General features: G+C 35.8%; 1 protein-coding gene across 12 annotated transcripts in view; it reads left to right on the forward strand.

The window, feature by feature from the left end:
* Positions 1-24,568, forward strand: part of ARAP2 (ArfGAP with RhoGAP domain, ankyrin repeat and PH domain 2) — a 177,602-nt gene that overhangs the window by 22,506 nt on the left and 130,528 nt on the right. For 8 of the 12 annotated variants that reach the window (XM_070612987.1, XM_070612992.1, XM_070612995.1 and 5 more), the window contains 5 exons: positions 2,913-2,971; positions 4,063-4,139; positions 4,846-4,937; positions 6,424-6,777; positions 17,956-18,025. In XM_070612987.1, the coding sequence (XP_070469088.1) occupies positions 2,913-2,971; positions 4,063-4,139; positions 4,846-4,937; positions 6,424-6,777; positions 17,956-18,025 (652 nt within the window). The remainder of the gene's footprint in view (positions 1-2,912; positions 2,972-4,062; positions 4,140-4,845; positions 4,938-6,423; positions 6,778-17,955; positions 18,026-24,568) is intronic. The other 4 variants (XM_070612990.1, XM_070612994.1, XM_008516863.2 and 1 more) reach the window with 1 other exon arrangement.

Consider the following 24,568-nt stretch of genomic DNA (forward strand, 5'->3'; position numbering starts at 1 on the left):
TAAATGTTTAACTTTTTCAGAAACTATTAAGTAATTTCACATTCCTGCCAGCAGTATTTAAATGTTCTAGTTGTTCATCATGCTCTCCAATACTTGATATTTACAACTTTAAGTTTAGTCATTCTAACGAGTAGGTGGTTGGTATCGCATTAGTGTAGCTTCTTTTGTCAAGTGTCTATTCAAATTTTTGTCCATTTTTAAATTGAGTTTTTCCTATTAATGGATTGTAAGGATTCTTTTTATATTTTGGATACAAGTAATTTGTCAGAAATGTGTAACGTTATAAGTTTTAAATTTTGTTAAGATCCACCTTTTCAACTTTTCTTTTTTGGATGTAGGTTTTTGTATCTTATTTAAGGAATCTTTGCATATTCAAAGGTTGCAAAGATTTTCATCTATGTTTTCTAGAAGTTTTAGACTTTTAGCATTAACATGTAGGTCTAAATTCTATTTCAATGTAATTTTTGTATATGGCATGAAGTGTTAGTTGATACTTACTTCTTTTGCTTCCATTGAGATATCCACTTATTCTAGCAACACTTGTTGAAAAGCCTATCCTTTCCCCATTGAATTGCCTTGACGTCTTTTTAAAAAATCAGTGGACCATAGGTGTGTGAGAGTATATGTGGACTTTTTGTTCTATTTCATTGATGTATACGTCTGTCCTTTCGCCAGTAACACACTGATTTGATTGCTGTAGTTTTAGACTAAATATTGAAATCAAATAGTATAAATCTTCCAATGTTGTTCTTTTTTAAAATATTTGTTCTAGCCATTCTAGGTTATTTGTAGTTGCATGTAAATTTTAGAGTCACCTTGTTAATTTCTATTAAGAACTCACTGGAATTTTTTTCTGGGATTATGTTGACTCTATATATCAATATGGGGAGAATTGACATCTTAATGATATTGAGTGTTCCAATCCATGAACAGGGCATATCTGTCTATTTATTTAGGTCTTCTTTAATTTTTCTCAGCACTGTTTTACAGTTTTCAGTGTGCAGATCTTGCTCATATTTTAATAAATTTACCCCTTAGTATTTCGTGTTTTTGTATGCTAATGTAAAAGTTGCACTTTCACTTTTTCCAATTATTCATTGCCAGTATTTAGAAATATTATTGAATTTTTTAATATTATCCTTTGTCCTGGGACCTTGCTCAATTTATTTATTAGTTCAAGAAGCTTTTTGGTAGATTCTTTAGGATTTTCTTCTTATTAGATATTTTCTTCATATAGACCTCCCTTTCCAATCTGCATGCCTTTTATTTCTTTCATTTGTCTTATTGCACTGCCTTGGACCTTTGAAAAATGTGAATATAAGTAGTGAGAGCAGACCTCCTTGCCTTACTCTCAATCTAAGGGAAACCCCATTCAGTTTTTAACCATTAATTATGATGTGGGTTTTCATAAATGCACTTTGTTAGATTGAGGAAGTTTTCTTCTCTTCCTAGTTTGCTGAGAATCTTTGTCATAGATGGATGTTGAATTTTGTCTGTTGGATTTTCTGGATCTATTGTCATGAGAATGTGATTTTTCTTCTCTATTTTCTTAATTTGGTGAATTACATTGGTTTTTCCGTGTTACACCATCTTGCTTTCGTGGGATAAATCTCACCTGGTCATAATATATTATTTTTTATATATTGTTGGATTTGATTTGCTAATATTTTGTTAATGATTTTTGCATCTAAATGCATAAGTAATATTTATCTATGTAATATTTATCTAATATGTGTCTGTAGCTTTGTTTTTCACTGGTTTTTGTATACTGGTCTTATAGAATGACTTGGGAAGCTGTTAGTCCCTCCTTCTCTATTTTCTGAAAAAGTTTGCGTAGAATTGGTGTTATTTCTTCCTTAAATGTGTGGTAGAATTCACCAGTGAAATGCCTGGGCCTGAGTTTTTTGTGGGTAGGTGAGTAATTAATAAATTTAGTTTCTCTAATAAATATAAGGATATTAAGATTTTCTATTTATTCTTGTGTCATATTTGATAATTTGTGTCTCTTAAGGAATTTTTCCATTTCATCTAAGTTGTTGAGTTTACTGGCATGAAGTTTTTCTTAATAATCTATAATTATCCCTTTAATATTTGTAGGATTACAAATATTTCAATCCTGATATTGATAATTTGTCTATTCCCTTTCTCCTTAATTTTCTTTCCCTGAGGTTTATCAATTTCATTGATCTTTTCAAAGAACCAGCTTTTGGTTACACTGAGTTTTAAAGCTTGTACATATTCCAGTTCATTGGGTTCTGTTCTTTTCTAATATCCTTGAGTAGTTCCTTGGGCAGATACGTGTTTAAGAGAAGTGAAGGACACTGTCTGGATCCTTAACATAGATAGAACTATTTCATGTAGCAGTAGGTATTTGTTGTGTTTTGTTTCCACAGTTTTTTTCTCTGTCATTGCTGTTATGTTGTATTCTAATTAATTACCTGTAATATCTCCCTCCCAACACTGTAAGATCTTTGAGAAAGGGTCTTGTGTATTTTCATATTATGCTCATAGAGGCAGAAAAATTTTTGACTCAATATTATAAAACTAATGAGAAAAAACTGCATGAATACTGAGATCTAGTTAGAAAATTTGTGGCTCACAGGACTATGGCCAGCAGTTTTGAAATTATGTGCATACTATCATTGGGCAAATTTGTTCATTTTACTTTTGTGAATTATAAATGTGAGAAGCAGATACTCGTAAAATCTAATGAAATCTCTTCCTTTAAGGCTATTTAGAAAAACTTTGTGGAATTTGACCATTCCGTTTATTTAAAATCAAACTTATTCTTGAATATTGCTCTTTCTACCCAAAAGGATGTGTGTGTTTATAATTAATCCTTTACTCAAGGTAGTAACTTAACTGTTTTTACTTTTCTGTTTTAACCTATCTATTCTTCCCTTTGCTTTAAGCTATTTTCGAGAGAGAAGAACTGTTACTACCTCAACTGGAAAATCGGTGACGCAGCAAAGTGAGTCTTAGCATTTAAAATCTCTGTAAATTAGCAGTCATTTGATAGTCTTAAATGTGTTCCAATTGTGATTGAGACGGCAGCCCACCTGCGGAATAAGGACTAGTGGGAGTAACTGTCTGCTAGGGTTCACAGTACTTCAGATACTTTTAAAGGTGAGTGAATAAAAGACAGCAACCTACACTCAGACTCCGGGAAATGTGCACGTGCTAATGTAAAAAGATTCGTTTGTACAGGCTTCATTTATCATTAGCCACAGTTGAAGGCATTTAACTAAATTAAGTGGTTTCTGACAGTCTGAGCTACAGGACATAGATTTATGGAGAGTAATTTTGCTGTGGTAACAGAAAAGGGGTGATGCTGTTTCTTTGGTAAATTGACCATTGACAGAAGCTTTTCTTTCTTTTTGAAAATTCTGCATATACAAGTTCAGGAACATTCTTCTTGACAAAAAAATGACGAACACTGAACCTTTAAAAAAAATTGCTGCAGAAGAAAATGCAAGTGCTGAGAATTCTTTTCTATAGAGCAATCTAATTCAAAGATGGTGGAAATGCTTTTGAAATAAATTATTTACAGGTGTGTTAGTAGCTATGGTATTAGAGGGATTATATTAAGTGGATTCTTGTATTTCGACTGATATTTAGCTGGTATGTTGGTGAACTTTTAATAATTGGTTATTGAAAATTATGTTTGAATTAAGCTTAATTTTCTGCTGTTAATACTGTTCTCTCATTTAGCACTTAACATTATAAATGGCACCACTACACTTTCCATTGTGTGTGGGAAGTGTGCTTGATTATGTTAATTTGGATTTTAGAGGCTAGCAAGGACATATATGATATGTCACACTTTAATAAACAGTAATATTTCTTGATTGTGAAGTGAGGGGTGTATAAAGTGAGTGCTACATCGAGAAGACCATGGGGAGAGTTGATTTAGGTGTTAGAATTATGGACATAATTTTAGACTCTCAGAGGATAAAGCTGAAGTTGTGATTTTTACTATGAAATAAACACATGACTGTTTTTTAAACAGTATTTCACATTATTTACATCTTTCCATTCTCATCCTATAATTTCCCCCAAAAGATTCAAATGAGGAGAATTCATCTTCCATATTTCCTTATGGAGAGACCTTTCTCTTCCAGAAACTAGAAAATTCCAAGGTTAGTCCCATACATTTTAATTTTTTTCCATGTTCAATTCTTTGCTCTTCTGCCTATATTTGCCTCTTCATTTTCCTATAAGCTGTTTGAAGAATGTGATATACTGAAGAATGAAATTTCTAGTCGGTAAAATTCTGTTCAGTAAAATCACGGTAACTTATAACTTTAAATATACATCATAAAAACACATTTTCAATTCAATTTCAGGAATACAGGCAGTGGGGTTTTAGAATATGCCACAAGATAAATTACTTTTAAAAAAAGACAAAAAAGATGTCCATCAAAAACAAAAACAAAACTCTGTAGATTTTGTTTTGCCTTATGCCCAAATACAGACTTCTAACTATTCTTAATTATTCAATTTATCACTCAGTCTTTCCTCTCCAGTACTTGTGCTTTTTTGCTATTTTATTTTTTGGTCTTGATAAAAGAGAAGTTTGAAGACAAAAAGAAAGCGGGAAAGTAAAAGTAAATGAATTTTGTTCTTGATTAGCATCTTCCGTTTTTCTTAGTTGAAATGATATTAATGATTTAAATAATGTATTGAAAAAGGTATCAAAACACCACTATTTAATATAGTTTCCCTAAATTGCTTTTACTGAAAATTTAAGCAAGTAGACATTTGTTTAGTGAAATGAAACCCAGATTTTGTGGATCTTTGTAGAGTAATGCTACACTGAAAAAAAAGTGTATTTTTTATTTATAGAAGAAGTCTATAAAGAATGAATTTTGGACTCATGAAGAAACATTGAAAGGGGAAACAACTACTGGAAGAAACGCTTTTTTGGTCCAATCGAGGTATGAGGTCATGATCAGTGATGATTAATTCTTTTGAATAAGTGCTATACAATGTTGACCTCTTGCTTATATTTCTAAGAAAATACTTTACATTGGTATGTTCAAATCTTTTCTTTCTAAATGTTCGACAACAGAATTCATTTTAGTAATTGAATTTAGAGTCTGTAAATCGAGTATATAGTGATATTCTATAGCAGGTTATTTTTGTCTTTTCCTAATTGAAACCACCCTCCCCTCCCCAAAGTGGCAAATATGTGGTGACTGTGATTGCACTTTAAAGATGAGGTTATGTTAATGTGAAGAGAAAGGGCAGTGCAAAAAGTGTCACTGTGTGAAGTGCAGAGTTTGTACAAATGGAATGTATCTTTCTTATTAGAAGTTCAGCATCGCCAAGTGGCTTGATGACTGTCCAGTTACTTGGATCATACATGAAAGTAAACAGAGTTTGAGAGGCACCAACTTAAATTTTATTTTTCTCTCAGCTTTGTTAGGACTTGGTGTCCTGCATCATTACCAAACATTCATTTTATTCATTTATTTTATTCATTCTATTTTATCCTCCATTTTCCAAGGCTAACACTGTTGGAGGTTTCCTTAAGTTGAAACTTAATAATTGAGTGTCTTCAGTAAGCATTTGCTATACACCTATTACAGTGCAAATGTGGAAGGGGCCAGGTTAAGTCATTCTTTAAGAAAGTAGTGGTTTTTGGAGCACAATATCCAGAAGGATGTAATTTGACCCCTAGGCATATCTGTTTCATTGATTAGCAAAAACGTCTTTGTGATGAGTTTTATTATACGTAAATGGCTGAGTGAATCTATTTGTCATTCCTTAAATCTATAACAATGTGCTTGGCTATTAATGAATGCATTCCAGTCAATATTGCACGTTCCACAGCTTTTCCTTTCTGAGTGTACCCTGGGCCTTTCTTGTTTACTAGCTTTGTGGTGCAGTTTTTCCTCATCAGTGTTGCAAAATAATACTAAAGCTCTCACCAGTTAGGTGTATTCTCTGTTTTATTACATTTTGCTGGAATGTAGACTCCTTGGCGTCAGTTAGTGGATAGCCAGAGAAGGGGCAAGAAGGAAGTAAGATCTCCAGAAAGATGAGTTAGTGGTTCATGATGTTGCCCAGGGGCAAGAGATTGCGCTGGCCACTTAATAGGCTGGTGAAGATGTTGAAATTGTGAAGCAAAGAATACAGTCAGTCTCCATCCTTACCACCTGCACCCACCCCCCCAAATAAACAGATGAGTTTAAATGATACATAAGAAAAAATATACTACTTGAAGTAGTATTCATGTATGTCTTAGGGTCATTTAGTTTTTCTGGAAGAGTTCTAAAAATTATCAGATGGGTTAACTACACTCTAAGATTTTCCTAGCCTTAACTTTCTGTGATTGGTTGTCTATAAATTTAAAATGTAACTGAGGGCTTAAATGACATATAGCACTTTGAAATGTTCAAACCATCCTTTTCCATTTAGCATATATGATAACAGGAAGGAGCATCTAAGTGAAGACAAAGTGGAAGATATTTGGATACCTCGAGAGGACAAAACCAATTTTCCGATAGAGACTGCTTCTGAGTCAGAATATTCAACCGTAGAAGAATGCTTTCAGAGTTTGAGAAGAAAAAATTCGAAGGCATCTAAATCTAGGACTCAAAAAGCATTGAACTCAGACCCTGTTAACAGGCATAGTTATCCATCAAGCTCAACAAGTGGAAATACTGACTCGTCAATCATTTCCTCAACGGCAATATCTCCCTATGCCTGTTTTTACGGATCGTCTGCAAGGAAGGTTAAATCGGGATGGCTGGACAAACTCTGTCCTCAAGGGTATGTATTTATTCATCTTTTTTTTCCATAAATGGCATACTTTTGAAAATTTGATTTTATCCATTTCTAAACCTGCTAGGTTGCTGCTACTCCCTGCCCCCTACTCATGCAGACAGATACAGTTTTTCAGGACTTTCAATACACTTCGCAAATGCTCTTCATAAGGAGGGACGTGTGCCGTGTGCTGGGTGGAATGCTGGGTTAAGGTTCTGAATAGGAAATTAAAACTAGAAGTTATGATTTCATATCCAGATCCTTCATGTTAGTTTCTGACTTTGCACCAAAATGCACTATCCTGTGTCCCAGTTTGTAGCAAAGAAGAACAACACAGATTGAGTTAGTATTACTTGGCCCACACTGTTCAGCTTTTGCTGATATAATAACAGTGTTCTGTTTGGGAAGACAAGGCTTTTTGTCGTTAGGGAAAAGAATGGCATTGTTAGCTTTGGGGCTTCACTATTATTGATATGTTGTTTTGATTTTTGTATGCTGCATGGAAGGCCAGAGTCACTTGAATATTATACTTTTAAAACAAATTTATCATTACTGTTTGAAATTTCTGTCCCTTAAGCATTTTACAGTATTAAAAAATCTTTGGGAAAGGATTATGTTTAATTAGAATTGATTTCTGGCATCCTGGTTTTTAGATGTCTTTTTGAAATATTTACTCAAAATGTTCCTCATGAATTATTTAGTTATTTAAACCTCTCCCTGTTTAAGTAGTTATGTGGTGAGTCCATTCAATGTGCCGATTTTCTCTAGTGTTCCCCCCAAAATGTGCATCATTTCTAGAAAGCCTTGGTGTGACCTAAAATAAATTTTATTAGTAAAAAAATGACCAGAAGAAGCAACAGTTGACTAGTGGGAGCAGGAATTACATTTCTTAAGAAAGCCAGCAAAACCCCCAACACTTTTATGATTGGTAATTATATAGTTAATACTTTATACGATTGCATACTTTTAGCAAATTAGATGTTGAGTAAACTGAAGTAGAGTACTTCTTAGTATCAGCTATTTTGTTTGCTTTCTGATTATATTAGGATGACGAATTAGTCAACTGTGTCTACTCTTCCTCAGTCGTTGGTAGTATTGGTAGGTCAAATAGCAAAGGTATGAGTCAGCACTCAGATATACACACTGGGGGAATGAAACAGTGAGCTTGAATATTCTCAAATGTTTCATTTCTGTAAAATTAAAGTTTAGGGAGATCCTAGTGCTCTCTCAAATTATCACCGGAAGGTTTATCGTCAGAGCCCCGAGCAGCTGTGGTTTCCTGTATGATCTCCGGTTGTACCTCACCCTTTACAGGGTCCTTATGCTCCAGGCGCACTGAGAAAGCCTCACCATTATTAGTGAAGGTGGGACAGTTAGAGCATTTTCATTCTCTTTTTATCAGAACTCAGACTTTCCATCTATTCTATTCTGAACCTGCCTAAGGTTAGATGCTGCAAGTTTCCTAGATTTATATTTTTCCATTGTAGGGGAAATAATTGAGTTTTCTGGCTTAAAAGTTTTTCTCCTGGATACCAGGATGGATGGATATAGGAAAGTACCCAAAAGAATTTGTTCTATCGCCGAGAAATTTAAAAACTCCCTCTACATGATTAAATTGCTATTACTTGAGAGAAATATGTGTAACTAGCCAAAAACATGTATTTAGTAGACCAAAAGTTGAATCCGAATTTTTGCTTTTCCTAATTAGAGTCTGTAGGCTATTGTGAGGGTGTTTAAGATGCTCATTAAATAGACATAGTGATAACTCCCCATTCCTTATGTGAGGTTACTGAGGTTTGTTTAGCTCCTGGTCACATGTCTCTTTGGTGCAGATAGCACTGATTCAGGTGGCATTCTGAATTTCATAGAGGAGATATTAGCAAACTTTTTCTTTAAAGCGTCAGATAATAAATATTTTAATCTTTAAGCCATATGATCTCTGTTGTAGATCAGCAATTCAGCAGTTGTAGCATGAAAAGCAGTCATAGATAATATGTAAACCAATGAATGAGGCTGTGTTTCAATAAACTTTATTTATAAACACAGATAACAGGCCAGATTTGGTCTGTGGGCCATAGAGAAATAAAATAGATTAGATGGTTGGCTAAAATCTTATACCAGCTTCCTTCATCTCCCATGGGCCCCAAATATAAAATTGTAATCTGATAGATCACAAAATAAACTACTTTCTATTATTCTGTTACGTGTACACATAATAAGAAGCAGGAGCTCTCTTAGGGACCTTTGTATTTGTTCTTCTTTCCGCCTGGAAGGCTCTTACCCAGAGAGCAACTTGACTTGTTCCTTACCTCCATCAGGTTCTTACTCCAGTGTCTCTGTTGCATTGAGGCCTGAACTCCAAATTTAAAGTGATCACTGCCACTCTCCCCCACCACCCCATCTCTCCCTCCATTGCCTTATTTTTCTTTGCAGGGCTCATATGCTAGATGATTGATTTATTTGATGTATGCTTCATGAAGACAGTCATCACATTGGCTTTTGTTTGTACAGTATCCTTAGCAGCCAGAAAGTTGGCTGGCATGTGGTAGATACTTAGTTTTTGTTGTTGAATGAAGCAGTAGAAAACCTAGAGTTTAACATACTTTTTTCTTTTAATTTTTCCAAAACAGCTAGTTTTTTTTTTTATTTATAGGGATTTTGTGATAAAAACTGAACTCTAAACACCATATTGGTTGAAAATCGGCAGGTGCCAATGATAGCACTGGTATACATTAACAGAGCAGGGGGCTCGCAGTGTTCTTTTTGTTAGTCTGTTTCCCCTTAAGGTCACTTACATGTGTTGTCAAAACACAGTTTACAAACAAATAGCCACAGTCAGTTATCCTTGTCCAAATAGTATTTGAAACTGTCCTCAGTCATGAGTGACATTACACAAAGTAATCAAATTCATAATCTGGATTTATTTCATATGATTGTTTGCTTTTGAAATGGAAATGCCAGTTCTGAATCAATGCACGGTATGCGAAAACTGCTCAACATTTAGTAAGAAAATCATTAACATCGTGCAGCTAAAGAAATACTGAAACATTTCCAGTTGAGCTTAAAGTATGAAAATCTATTTAAATATTCGAATGATCTAATTATAATATAGCCTGATACTGTTGCTTTAAAAAAAAGTATGGAAGAAACTTGATAAAAGGTTGAACTTGGGTCTGTCATTAGTGTTTTAAACAGGTCAAGCAGTTGAAAAACTTAATAAATGGTACTGTTTAAAAAAACTCACTGAGTTTTGAGGATAAAAAACCAAGTCTCGCCCTGCCCTCCTTTCCTAGCTGTAGCTCATAAGCTCAAGCTATTCAGCAAATCTGAGTAGATGTTAATGTGAAAGACTGGATATAATTTTTTCCAGCATTTCCCAAATTTGTAACTCAGAAGAATCTCGCGAGTTGCTGTAAAGAAAAGAGAACATGGTTGAAGGTGCTGTACTCCTTTTAGGAGATGCACATATTGAAATATCCTAGAATATCTGCAGTGTGGTAACCCTTTTGACTTTAGTAACTTGCTGTTTTCTAGGATGTTTGTTCAGCATAATGCACTGAGCATATTTATAAAAACTGATGTATCTTGAGGAATTCATATTTTACTTGACAAGATGTTTTATGACTTTATTTCTTACTCAGCTAAATTCCTCTCTTTAAAAAAAATTACTAATTTTTTAACCATGGTGAAGAATTGTGTGGTAGTCTGAGCCTAAGCCTAACTCAACAATTTGAATACATAATATGCTTAAGAATTTATAGAGGAATACAAGATGAGCAAGACGTGTGTGTTGTTTGTCTTGTTTGTATCGTCCATTTAGGACAGAAAAAAGAGGCCGATAAAAATAAACCCAAAAGACAGAATGTGATAATTGGTACAGAAAGGTCCACAGAGTACAGAATTGTGAGGTTGCAGAGAGGTTGAGAAAACATTTCTTCAAGGACCTTCTGGGGAGGAGAAGTAGCAGTTCAATTGGCCTTTGGAAAATGGATAAGATTTTAACCAGCAGTTTTAGATGAAAGACTTTTCTGGCTAGAGGGAGTGAAAAGGCACTGACGTAGGTGATGTCTGGAGATTCTGAAGTTAATGAGATGGAGAGCAGAGGTTAGATGGGGTATTTCCTGGAAGATGCTGGTGAATTGCATGCTCAGGTTGAACAGAGAACTAGAGGAAATGAAAAAGCCAATGGTCAAATACCAAGAAAAGGTCAAATCCCAGACAGTGGTTGGGAGTCAGATCACCCAGAGGCCAGTAGCCCATGACTTAGTGGGAGACCAGAGCTTAGACTGTTGGTCCTTTGTCAGTGACTGATTTCCCAGCCAGGGCCCGGAGTCTCCAAGCACTTCCCCACCCTCATACTCAAGTGCGTGAGCACCTCAAGTCTTCTGGGAATGCTGTCCGTGGCTGGCCTTTCAGGGAAAAGCAAATGTAGTGGAAAGTTGGCAAGTCTCTATCTGACTAAGGTGTTCTGGATCAATCACTTTGTTGAACTTAAAATTGAGTATTAAATCTCTGTTAGTAAGTATCTTTTTATAGTAGCAAACTAGCTGGCCATTTCTCAAATCATACATCACTTGTAAAGACTGTGCCAAGCAAATAGAAAGCTTCAATATTTTATTTGTAGTTTGAGAGGGAAAAACTCTTAGTTTTAGTGTTTATTAAAATAACATGGCTCATTTCTTTGTCAGTCTGGCTGCAGAGAAGTGAATCAGGCGTTGGAATCAGACAGACTCAAATTAGAGTTGTCAAGCCATCGTTCATTTGCTGTGTCACTCGGTGCCTCAGACCCTCCATTTCCCACATATAAGTGTAAGGTCAAGACTTCCTCTGTGGCATCAGTTGGAAAAGTAGATAACATTGGGCCTGACACTTAATCAGGGCTCAATAAACCTCAGTTTTTTTCCTCTTCAGAAGAGCATCATTTTATTTCAGGTGATTTGATAATTTTACTGAAAGTGAGTTCTAGTCAGTTCTTAATCGTGGCAATTATAAGGTAAAGAAATCATATGTTTGCATTAAACTTTCAAAATTAAGTTTTTTGGTGGCTATAAAAGCACATAGTTTAAAGTGTCAGAAAGTTCTGTTGCGGCTTATTGAAAAAAACCCAACTCCCCCCCCCCTTATCACAAGAAGAGGCTAATTTCAAGTCCTTTAGTAGTTTCTTTTGATATTTACTTTGTATGTCTTAATTATTTTTATGCCGATTCTTTCTGACTTTTCAGTGTTAGAAATTAACTATTGACTACCATGGAATGTAATGTTTATTCATTTTCACCACAGTTCCTCTGAGCCCCCCTGCTAGCATAGACACAGTTCATGTCTCATCGTCCTTTTAATATACTTAGATAAAATATTTAGGTTATATCTGTATTTAGTCTTATAGTCTTATGATTGAGTAAATGCTGTTCATATTTAAGCTATATAGCATATTATGATTAATTTTTCTTTCATTTGCAGCATTTAGTTACCTTTGGAATTAATAATTGCTTATTTGTTTTTGGTTTGCTTAGGTTTTTATGTACTTGTCATTCATTTATCCCAAAATTCTGCCTTAGAACTATAAATCTGTGATGTATCCAAAATGCACGCATGTATCAATTTCATCATCCTACAGCCTCCCAAGAAAACTTTAGTTTGTATTTTCTAACCCCCTTTTGTTTTTTGTTATCCTATTTTAATGCAGAAAGCACTTTCTTACCTTTGATCTTTTTATAGCATACTGTTATTGTTCCACGGACACAATGTATTCTCTGTGTTTTTTGAAGCTTTCTTTTCTTGTAGAGTTTGTTTCTTTAAATTTTTTTGGGGGGGTAGGGTCCTTCCTCCTCTTTTACGTTGGAGATGTTTTCCTCAAATGTTTTGTCAATGTTGGGCTGTTCATTTTAGAGTGAGATGCTACAAAGCTGATTGGAACAGCCTCTGATGGGTCTTGCTTTCTGTTTCTTGTAAGACTATAGTATGGCTAGGCCTTTCCTGATATGTTTCCTTGGAGACTCCTCATGCCAGTATCTTTTAAATAAATCTCCTTCTTGAGGGTGATAAAACTGGTAAACAGCTTTTTGGGAGCTTGGTAGGGAAAGTGGACTTTGATTATAAATATTTATGATGTAGACTTTTATTTGCTTCTACTGTTTTTAATTCTGTCCCCTACCTTCAGCCACCTCTGAGTCTCCCTCAGACACCCTGTTTGATCTTCTCCAGTGAATAAAACTTGACTGTTCCATTGAGGAAGAGGAGGGGCAGTTTTCCAGCAGTGTGAAGTGAGGGAGGAATTCTGGGATGGAGTGGCAGGCGTTCAAGTTTATCTCTTCAGTTGCCTTTCAACAAATCCTCCTATTCTCTGCACCCCCCTCTCCTTTATAAACACTTCTAGAATTACTTGGTATCTCTGTCTTCTGAGACTTTCTGAGATTTTTTTGGGAAAACTGGGTTTTCTCTCAGTTTGGTCTCTTGTAGGCTTGGCAGTTAGAACTTTGAAGCTTTCCTGTCAGTCCCTATCCCTTCTTCTGCTTTCTCGGTTTCTAAATACTGTTACTATTGTGTACTTCTCTGGTAATGTTGATTTGTAGGTATTTGTTTATTTTTTGTTTTTTAATCCTTTGAGGTTTTGGAAGGAGTAGAGATAAATGCAGGCTTTTAATCAATCATCTTAACTAGAAGCTGATTTCATGTTGGTTTATTTATTTATTTTTACAGAATATGACTCCATAAAATGAAGTGTAAATCTTTTTTTCTTTTTCTTTTTTTTGCTGGGATAGATTCACCCTGAGCTAACATCTGTTGCCAATCTTCCTTTTATTTTGTTCTCCCCAAAGCCCCAGTGCATGGTTGTATATCCTAGCTGTAAGTCCTTCTGGTGAGCCCCTGCCACCGCAAGGCTACTGACAGAAGAGTCGTGTGGTTCCCCACCCAGGAGCTGAACTGGGCTGTTGAAGCAGAGCGAGCATGCTGAACCTTAACCTCTAGGCCATCAGGGCTGGCTTGAGGTGTGAATCTTTCATGTCACGTAAGCACTAGGCTCTTTGTAAATATTGTTGAAATTGGTAATCACACACTAAAATTCATGATTTATGATTGACTCCCAAAAGTCCTTTTAGCACTTGGAATTTTAGATTAAATTACATTTGTTTTCTCTGATTTAAACGGTTATGTATAGCAGACCTGAAAGCTGGGATTTCAGACATTTTGTTTTACTTTTGTTTTTTGGGCCCAACTCATTTTGGTTCATAAAATCTTGGAAACTCTCATTTTGACTTGCTTAAAAGTAAGAAAATGCACTTTAAAGTAGAAAAGTGCTGGTATTTCATAGAAATATTATAGTAATTCTTTGGATCTATAGCTACAGAATGCTTCATAATTAATATTGTATCATTTAAAAACCTCCCACTTAAAAGAGTAATTAGATAAAGTAGATAATTAGATAAATAAAAATGAGTAATTAGATAAATAAAAATCTATACTTTTACAAATTGTAGTCAATATTGAGTCTAATTAGGGTTAGAGCAGAGGATAAGATAAAATATGCATATAATTCTTTAGGGTTATGTAAACAAGGCAGATGAATCTGGAACAGCATGTTGATGATATCTCTTCCTTAGATTTTGTTTAGAATGACTGAGAAGTATGTTTGTGATGACTTAAATACCATGATTAAGAAAAGCCATAAATTTGTCTTAGTTCTTTTGAGGTTCATTCCAGTTGTGTGATATTTAAAGACAGCAATTTGGCAGCCTCTGCCACCTTAAATTAATATCATTGGTTAGCATGCTTGTTCGATTTTGGGATTTTTTTTTTTTTTAATCTAAATGATGTAATCTTTTTTAGAAAAAAATCCCTGCTAGCACTTAGGAATGAAATTAAACAGGAGTGCCTCTGTGTTAGTACTTTGTAAGTAGAGATTTAATTGTTTGTATATAGACTGTTGTTAAAAAAGAATTTTTAGGATACACAATCTTGAGACAACAAAAACTGACACCAGGTGGTGAGGCTGTATTTATGAAAGCGGTTGAAACTTTACACCACCTGCCCCAGCAGAGCTCAAGGGAAGAGTTCACAGAAATCCATTCAGTAACACTGCACAAGCCTTATAAATTATTCTAAAAAAGCTTCTTCAAAGAAGTGTTTCCCTTCAGAACCCTAAAAACGAAATAGGATAAAACCTAGGCTAACCTGTCTGCATTACCTTTTTCCTGAAGGAATTCTGAAGCACTTCGCAAAGTTGAACTCCCGTATAAAATGAGTAGAGGTCAAATGTTATCACTGCCTAAAGGGATGTCTAGGATGCCTTGCTATAAAATCTGCTGGAATCTGTCTTGTGTAGTATTGAAGTGCGTAGACTTTGAGACAAGACCGCCTGGATTTGATTCAGAGATATGCTCTTTACTGGTTGTGTGACTTGGGCAAATCATTTAACCTACCAGTGCCTCTGTGTCTTCATCTGTAAAATGGGAATAATAATATTCGTTGTCTCATATGGTTGTTTGGAGGATTAAATGAATTAATCTTTGTACATGGCTTGCAACAGTGCCTAGAACAAAGCACTAGCTAAGTGTTTGCTGTTTTTATTGCACGGTTATTCAACTAGTTAAGTGTTTGCTGTTTTTTTACCAAGATTATTCTGCCAAATAAGTTCTTTATCGACCAAGGCTTTAAAATCTTTTCTCTGTGTAATAATTCATCATTATTTCTATCTAATTTGTGTCATGTGATAGTAGGAACGCAGGCAGCTGTGACATTTTATACCTTGCCTTTTTGTTTTTAAACATTTACTAAACAAACATTAAATGAAATTTAAAGGAAATAGATGACTTATGTCAGAGAAGACTTTTAAAGTCCTTTAGCATCCTCTAATTGTGTGTAGTAGATTAATTTTACATAATTCCAGCGGAATTAGTTCAAGTGGCTGCAATGAGTCCAAGAGGTTGGAAAAACATGTAAGTTCTAAACCTTTTTTCACTCTGTACTTTGGCAGCTTTTGAAACTGTGAATTTAATTCTGAGTTTTCAGTCTTCCTGCCTTCCGCTAACTTTTCTTTTAAAAAATGCTGATTATTTGAGTGCTGGTCATTTGAGGTTTATTTGTGTGTCATTTTGCTTTGTTGCTAAAGGGAATGTGCTTAATCATGTCACTCATTCACCTGACAGGTTCTTACTGAGTGCCATATTTGTCTGTGTGTTAGTTGCTGGTTGTATAGAAGAGAAGGAAGCATTCTTGGACTTTGTCCTTGAAAGCATAAGGGCTGATGTGGGAGATGGACTTTAAGCAAGTAAACAAGTATATGTAATTGGAGATTAAGAGATAGGAGGATAAGGAGAGGGTGCTCAGAGAGAGTAACTGTGCTCTGCTTGGGGTTGGCTCATCAGGGAAGGAATGTCTATGTAGGCGGTTTGGGTGGAACACTGAAAGATAAGGAGTAGTTAGTTAGCAAAGGGAATTGACAGTAATGGAAGGTCCTAAGGCCTCTATCTAACCATAGATGTTGATTATTTTTATTCTAAAATAGAAGATTCTATGTCCTCCTGAGCTCTGTCTTACCACCATTCATAATGTAAAGTGGGTGGTACCCTCCAAAAATCTTGAATTACAGAATTACTGTTGAGATTGTGTGGGAAGATGTGTTCTTACTTGCCTTTCAGTATGACAGACATCAGCATGAAGTGAGTGCAAAGTGATTTGTTCAATGTATAATTAATTGTGTATAATGTATAATTATTGTGTGTTTGCTTAATATTTCTTTACCTTTTAACTTCTAATGCTGGCAATTTGAAGAACCCTGGGACCAGTGAAAGAGGTGAAAACCAGATGTCTGAAACACTATTAGACGTTGCAATGTTAAGAAAGCATGTTACAGACCAAGAGATGTTAAAGAGAAGCAGAAAGATGAGGGAATAAGATGGAAAGAGAGCTGAGCAGTAGCTGTGGTTAATGGTGTTAAGGGCTTTGCATGTTCTTGTTACATCATCATTAATTTGATGCTTATATGTGAAAATATTGTCTGCATTGGTGAACTTCGAAATTTTTCTCCATTTGATCAGATTTGCTCTAATTTTATCTTAAGCAGAATAAATTGGCTAATGATCCCTGAGGAAGGCTCACCATATTTCACTTGAACATAGATGTTTGGTACGCAGGAAACAGTCCGGAAGACAAGTTCCCCACACTTCCTGAAGTTCTTTTTCTGTCTTTAAATCTTCTGAAAACCACAGAAAGTTATACCAATTCCTTATCTTAAACATATTAGAAATTTGCAAAAGGAAAATGTAGACAGGTTTGCTATTTATCTATTTGTTTAGAGGTGACTTTTTTTTTTCTAAAACAAGGAGGTAGTTTCCGTATGTTATTTGTGTTAAAGGCCAAAAGCATCCAGACTGTATCCGTCCAAACCAAGAGCCTTGTAGAGAATAGGATGTTCAAAATGTCTGGGATTGTCTGATTTCAGGGAGGGGGACTGAAACAGAACAAAGCAAAATGCTCAGAAGCCGAAGTAGAAATGATTCTTCACTTTTCCCTTACATAGTCAGAAGAAGTGTTTTTCTCTTTTAAGCATAAATAGAAAACATGTGATTACATTATTTTGCTTTGTTTCTCCTGTCAGTAGCCATTTTAAACTGCATTTGCCTTTCATATGAGTCTTTTCTGAAAAATGTTAATGTTTCAATGAATTCTGGATGAATGCAAATGATTCTATATATTCAGACAGGGCTTTTTCAGCTTATTTGACCCAAATTAAATAATTTATGTAAATCCAATTGGCAAAGCTTTGTTATTTTAGCAAAATATTATTTATACTCCAAAGCAAAAATTAAGGTAAAATAAGATAAATATAATAAACTTAATGAGGAACCAAAGTTTATATTATCTTCATTAAAGGATTATCTCCATTAAGGGACGTGGGTGCAATGATAGTGTTTCTGATCACACTGTTTTGCACCCAACTTTACAAATGTGGATGACAACATCGTTAACAATACCATTTTCTTAAATACCTAGGTCAACTGATCAGAAAGTGTCATTGTACTTATTTTTTTCCTTTGTACCATTGCCAAAACTATACATTGTCATAGCCTTTTTCTAGACTGTTTAACAGCAAAGGGGAATCTACTTAACACAGTTATATTACAGATGTATTTAAAATCCAAATTCATGGTACTTAAATGTGAAATAACAATTTCATGTGTTTTACAGAAAACGCATGTTTCAGAAGAGATGGGTGAAATTTGATGGCCTTAGCATTTCTTATTACAATAATGAGAAGGTAAGAACATTTGCAGTTTTCAAAGATTGCTTTGTGCATACTAAGTGTACTTCAGGAAACTAAGCAAGCAATTTGGTTTTTGAGAATAGAGGTTGGATTGTCAACATGAAAAGAATTTGCACAGGATAAAACACTCTTTTCATAATGTAACTTTTACTTGACACATAAAATTGGGATTTTTTTTAACTTACGTATCTAACAATTATTTATGGAGTATCTTCTACAAACTGCAGGAATTGCTGTGAGTAATATACAGTTGAATAACAACGTGTCTTTATTCTAGAGAGCACTCAGGAATGTTGACAAAATGACACAACTACTAGAAAGTGGCAAAGCAAGGAGAAGTTAGTTTGTGCTCTGGAAGGCGTTGTGAAAGAAACAAGGAAGGCTTCTTGCCTGAGATTTTATTTGCCATCGTCTTGAAGAAAGAGGAATGATTGTACATAGAGAACTTGCCAAGAGCAGGACCTGATAGCGGAGGGAACAGTGAGATGCTCGCATGGGAAATCAGTTGTACCACGTATGGTAGGATTGAGTAGTTTCTCTGATTGGGAAATAAGAGTATGTGAAGGAGACTTGTGGGAGACGAAGCTGGGAAAGTTGTTTGGAGTTAGACCTCGTTGAAAATCTTGTTGTGAAAGTAGTTACAATATATTCTCTAGGTGATTAAGTCTTAATGCCATGATACTGTTTTGATTGTGTCTTTCTCATTAGATATGAGAATGTCTTTATTCTTAGGAGATGTAGGCTGAAATATTTAGAAGTGAAGTGTCATTATATTTGCAAATACTTTTCAAATGTTACGTCTCTCTCTCTCTATATATACAGTAGGCCCTCCGTATCCACAGGGCATAGATCTAAGATCCCCAGTGGATGCCTGAAACTGAAGATACTACCAAACCCTATAGATACTGTTTTTTCCTATACATACATACCTATGATAAAGTTTAATTTATAAATTAGGCACAGTAAGAGATTATCAATAACTAATAATAAAGTAGATTTTGGGGCGATTGTTAAGTAAAATAAAGGTTTCTTGAACACAAGCACTGAGATGCCATGACAGTCGATCTAACAACTGAGACAGCTACTCAGTGACTAACAGGTGGGTAGCGTATACAGTGTGCATATGCTGGACAACGGGATGATTCACGACTCGGGTGGGACACAGCCAGCCGGCACGAGATTTCATCACGCCACTCAGAATCGTGTGCAATTTAAAACTTAGGAATTGTTTATTTCTGAAATTTTCCTTTAATATTTTTGGACTGTGGTTGACTCCAGGTAACTGAAACCAAGGAAAGGGAAACTGCAGATAAGGGGAGACTACTGTATTTATATTTGCCAGTATATGTATTTGCACACATGCGTAATTAGGTAAAACAAAAACTGAAGGTGTTAACAGTTGTCAAATCTAGGTGGAGGATATATGTGTGTTCATTGTACTAATCTTTCAACTTCTCTGAGTTTGATAATTTCCTTAATTAAAAGTTAGAACTAATAAATAGACCATATTTTTAGTTAATTAAAATCAGATAATCTTCTAGTCTTAATTATATACGTTTTCTTAAAATATGCATTTAACCTGTAACCACATTCTCTTATTTTATAGCTTATAGTCTAACATTATTTTCTCATTATTTAGAGATTTCCACTGCCTGTTATTGGTGATATTTGTGGCTTGCACAGAGATTTAGACTCTCTTTCATATATTGATTCTTCAGTGCTGCAGGGGAGAAGAGTGTATATGTTTTTAGACAGAAAGACAGACACATTGCAACAGAACACAGCCTGCACACAATACCAAGAATAATAGAAGATTTAGAGGAGTGTTGTTTGGTTTCACTTTGCAGTGATCCAGCAAAGCATCAAATGGGTTTAAACATATCTCTTTGAGGTTTGCAAGCTGGCGGGATGAATATTTTTTAAAAGCTAGTTTTCTGCGTTAACTACTGTTTTGAGTTTGCCTGTCCATTTTAATGTTGAGACCGTTTCTCTGCCTGGGGTGGGTTCATTGTAGTCTCTGTGTGTGATGGACTTTGACCCCTAGTTTTCTTCAGCACCTGTGCCCTTCTCTGGTTGGATTGAAAGGGGGAGGAAGACTATTCAGGAGTGAGACAGGCTTTCATGCCATGAGGCTCTGTTGGTGGTGGTCTCCTTATCCCCATTTGGGAGAGAGAATTTCTAGCGTATGTGTCCAGTTGATCTCACTCTGTTTGTCGTTGAAAAGCTCATCTTCACTGCAGTGAGATGAATGCCTATTACATTTTTAGATATTGATGCAATAAAAACGATCCACTCTTGGTTTGAAATTGAGATAAAAAGTTCATATTGAAATGAATTATTACAAATCATGTAGTTTAACATCAACTTTTTCTTTTTAATTCAATAGTTGTTTTCGGTGGCATTTCATCCCCTACCATGATTGGTTTCATCTTGGCAAAAAACAAAACCACTGGGATGGGTGTTTCCTGAAGGGAGACACAATTTCTGATGTGACCCTTCGGCAAGGTGGTGGATCAGTGGACTAGGAAGAGGGGATTTCAGAGCTAGTGAACAGAAGGCACTGGTGTGCCCACAGCTACCGTCTCAGCTGGGTGTGCAGTTTTTTGTTTTTTGTTGTTTTGCTCAGGAAGATTAGCCCTGAGCTAATGTCTGTTGTCAGTCTTCCTCTATTTTGTATGTGGGATGCCGCCACAGTGTGGCTTGATGAGTGGTGTGTAGATCTGTGCCTGGGATCCAAACTCACGAATCCGGGTTGCTGAAGCAGAGCGCATGAACTTAACCACTACACCACTGGGCCGGCCCTGATGGGTGTGCAGTTTTAGTGGTCACATGCACCAAGTAGTTGGGTCTTTCAGTGTTTAAATATGCACTGAGGAGCGTGTGGTGGGGCTTTCCAGAGAAAATGTGCAGAGTTGTCTGTTTCCCTAGTTTTCTTCCACTTTCCTCAATGCTGCGCAGTCATGTCTCTGCAAGGACTTTTTCACTGTATTACTGAAAATGGCATCATCCAAGTAGCCTTGATATCTTCTCACCTGTCAACTAGTCTAACTCATCCCCATTCTCACTCAGCTGTGGGCAGCATTGCCCTGTGGTCATTTCCTTGTCTGAACATGGTAGATAAATGGCAAACTTGAACTAGATATCTATGTTCCAGGCTCAAGGGATGCTTTCAAATTTCTTTCCTTAAGGAAAATTTTATACTCTGAAAAATGCAGTCATTTTGAGCCTGTTGTCATAGAGTAGGTTTTTTTTTTTTTTCTGTATTGTCTTTATCATGTATTGTTAGAAGAAAAATGTAAGCCAGGTCTACAATGTTAAAAATTACGAGATTTGTCTTGGGGTGTTATAATAGGTTATAAATGAGTCATTAGAGAAACTACAACTTCCTGAAGTGAAAGTGACATAGTATTTAGCTTGTTAAGTACATTTTGATCACTTCTGGGGAATTGATTTATTTTTCTGTTCCTCTTCCATAAGTACTTACCTGTTAAATATAATATCATTATTATAAGCATGTAGGTGAGTTGTTACTTTTTTAAAGAATTTTTTTTAATCTCTTAAAGGGGTCTAGCTAGAGGAAGGAGAATCTCTCTTTTTTTTTGTTCCTGCTTCTTTTCCTGCAACACTGCTTCATTTTTCTCTATTGAACAATGGGTTAATGGTAACATTTTATTCAACAAATAGTTAATTATCTCACTAGAGATGTATTTTTATATGGTCCTCTAATTCTTAGGCAAACTAAAATTTGAGAATGGATCACCCAGGGGATAAGGTGTAAATGTTTTTAGACATTCTAAACGTTTGACTGTCTGATCTCGCTCACTATAGACTCACAGCTAGGGAGGCCATTGCACTGTCCCCAAGGCGCTCTGCCTCTTCTTGTGCCTGAGGTTGCCTCACAGTGGGAGACATGCTCCCCCTCCTCTCAATTCCTAGAGCACTCGGTGATCTGGCATTATGAGTATTGCCATTGTAACCCTCCTGTATTTCTTGAGTTTCCTCTGTTAAGCCAATCATATAGTGTATTTCTTTGCAATGACCTTTTTTGGCAATCTCATTGAGCATGTCTTTTTCTGTATTTTCACCTCCGTGTTTTTGCTCTTCCTTCTGAATCTCTCTAGCCATTGCTATCCATTAAAATTCTGTGCAAACTTCAAGACCCATCTTCTCCTCCTCCCTGAATCCTTTCTTTGTTTTCTCCAAATATGACATTGAGGCATATGCAGGAAAGGGAAAATAAGCTGAAATCAGGAGAGTGTGCAGCAAATCAGGCATTAGTTTATCAGAGTGTAGGCTATATAAGTCAGTGGAAATGTTAAACAAATGAATTTATAAAAATACTAAAAATGAGCTGTCAGAGTTTGTATATAATTTTGATCAACTGGCCATAGAATTCATTCATTCAGAAAATGTTTAGACGATGCCAATTATATGAAAGGTGATGAGGAAGATAGACATAGGACCCACACTTCATCTGGGGAGAATGTATTAATCAAATGATTACACAGTAAATATAAAATTCACCATTAACTTATAGTTAGTTATTGCTGGAGAGGAGAAGTACAGGTTGCTTTTAGCTTAAAGTAGCATTATCTCCCTGGGTGAGGATGAGGGTGGTTATCCTGAGAGAAGAGGCTGGTCAGAAGCCTTTCTTCAGGAGTGTATATTCATGCTAAAATATGAAAGATGTAGAGCCAGTAACTATGCGAAATGGCTATGCTGTTCCTTGCAGAACAAACAGTATGCAGAGGCACTGGATTGAGCAGAACCACAATATGTTCAGAGAACCTCAAGAAGGCTGATGTGACTAGAAAGAATCAGGGAGTGGCCAGGAACAAGTTGACACTGTAACTATGGGGAGCGTCCCAAGTTATGTGGGTGCAAAAGATCAGCCCAAGTCAAAGACTATTCTATTGAAGACTAATTGACTAGAAGAGTGATATTTTAATGGACATAGAGGGAGAAGGTATGTTTTCAGGAGATAATTCAGTCTTAAAGTTTGAGGTGTTTATGGGGCAGTCATATGCACTATTGATGGCTCAAAATATGGGAGTGGAGTTGACTGAAATGGATAAGGAAGGGAGAAAGGGACAGATTTTAGAATTCTCCACATAAATTTGGCAGTTGAAATAGTAAGAGATTTTCTTTCTTAGCAAGAGAAGATAAAACAAAAAAAAATGAAAAATAAGAAGAAAAAGTTATTTTATAATTACTTGTTTCTCGCTATCCCTCTCCTTTTTTATGAGGTTGCCTATTCATCTTCTTAAATCATAGTTCAAATATTGTTTTCAATTTTGGCTGCATGGGAGGACGTAGGAACGCCTTTGTGGCCTTGGTCTTTATGACGGCGTTAAAGAATGGATAGGATTTTGATGGGTATATAAAGTCAGGGATGGGAGATTGGAGCAGAGGCAGTGGAGGAGAAGAAACTGTCAGATAACTGAGAGGGAATGCCATGATGGTACAGTATATCTCCTCAACTAGCAGAACATAAACCTCCCAGTAGAATGCTGTGTTGCCGTCACTTGTCCCTTGCCTATCTGCTATGTGTGGCAGGAGTTTACTACTGGGAGGGATGTGACTTGGCACTTGTTCTGTACGTGGAATGGTTTAGTACATACTTCTCCTCACCAGTTGTTTCGGATACTTGGGACATGCTCAAAAGTGAGAGTTGCTGTGGATAATGCTATGGAAGGGAAGAGCAGAAGAAATCCCTTAAGGAAGTGTCCAAACTCTTTTGATATTGAAGACCTTCCATAATATGACCTTGATGTTTGTTTTTAGCCTCATTCCTTTTGACTCCACACTGTGGCTCCTCTTGCTTCTCTACTTTACACCTTCATTATTCAATCTTTCTGTCTAGATGCCCCCCAACCCACTTATCTGTTTGGTTAAACTTAAGGGTTCCTAAAGTCAGGCTCAGATGCCGCCATGTCTATGAAAAGACCTCTGACTTCTTTTAAGGAGAATTGAGAATTCCCATCCCATGGTTTGTACTCAGTTTTAGACTGTTCTCTCCTTACATTAGCTGTTTTTTCATTCTGAGGCTCCTAGAATGTATAAATACTCTTTGAATTTTCTTTCCAACCCAGGACCCAGTAAATATTACACCCTTACTAAATAGTTGAAATTGTGGGGTGGTCATTATGCCAGTAGTTTAGGAGGTCCAAGAAAATGAAGACTGAGAAAGTGATCAAGAGACTAAACAATGACTTCCTTGAGCACAATTGTAATATGTGTATGCCAATTGCAAACAGCCAAATCCATCTTTCTTTACTCTTTACTCCTTAGGGAATAAAAAATAAAGTGCTGCACTTGTGAGGTTAGGATCTTCATCTTCAGAGCATTGAGCAATATGGTTAATTGGTATAATCCAACAGTCTAGTTTCTTAGGTATATTCTTGTGGTTCACAGTATGTAATAGCTGTAGTTTTGAAATGGTTCAGTTACAGTACCTGTTATGGCCAGCAGATGCCTGCAAACACCATACAATCATTTTGACCAGATTGTTTTAAAGAACATGCTGCTGTTTTTTGA

This window comes from Equus przewalskii, chromosome 3, assembly GCF_037783145.1.
Source record: "Equus przewalskii isolate Varuska chromosome 3, EquPr2, whole genome shotgun sequence".
Lineage (NCBI taxonomy): Eukaryota > Metazoa > Chordata > Mammalia > Perissodactyla > Equidae > Equus > Equus przewalskii.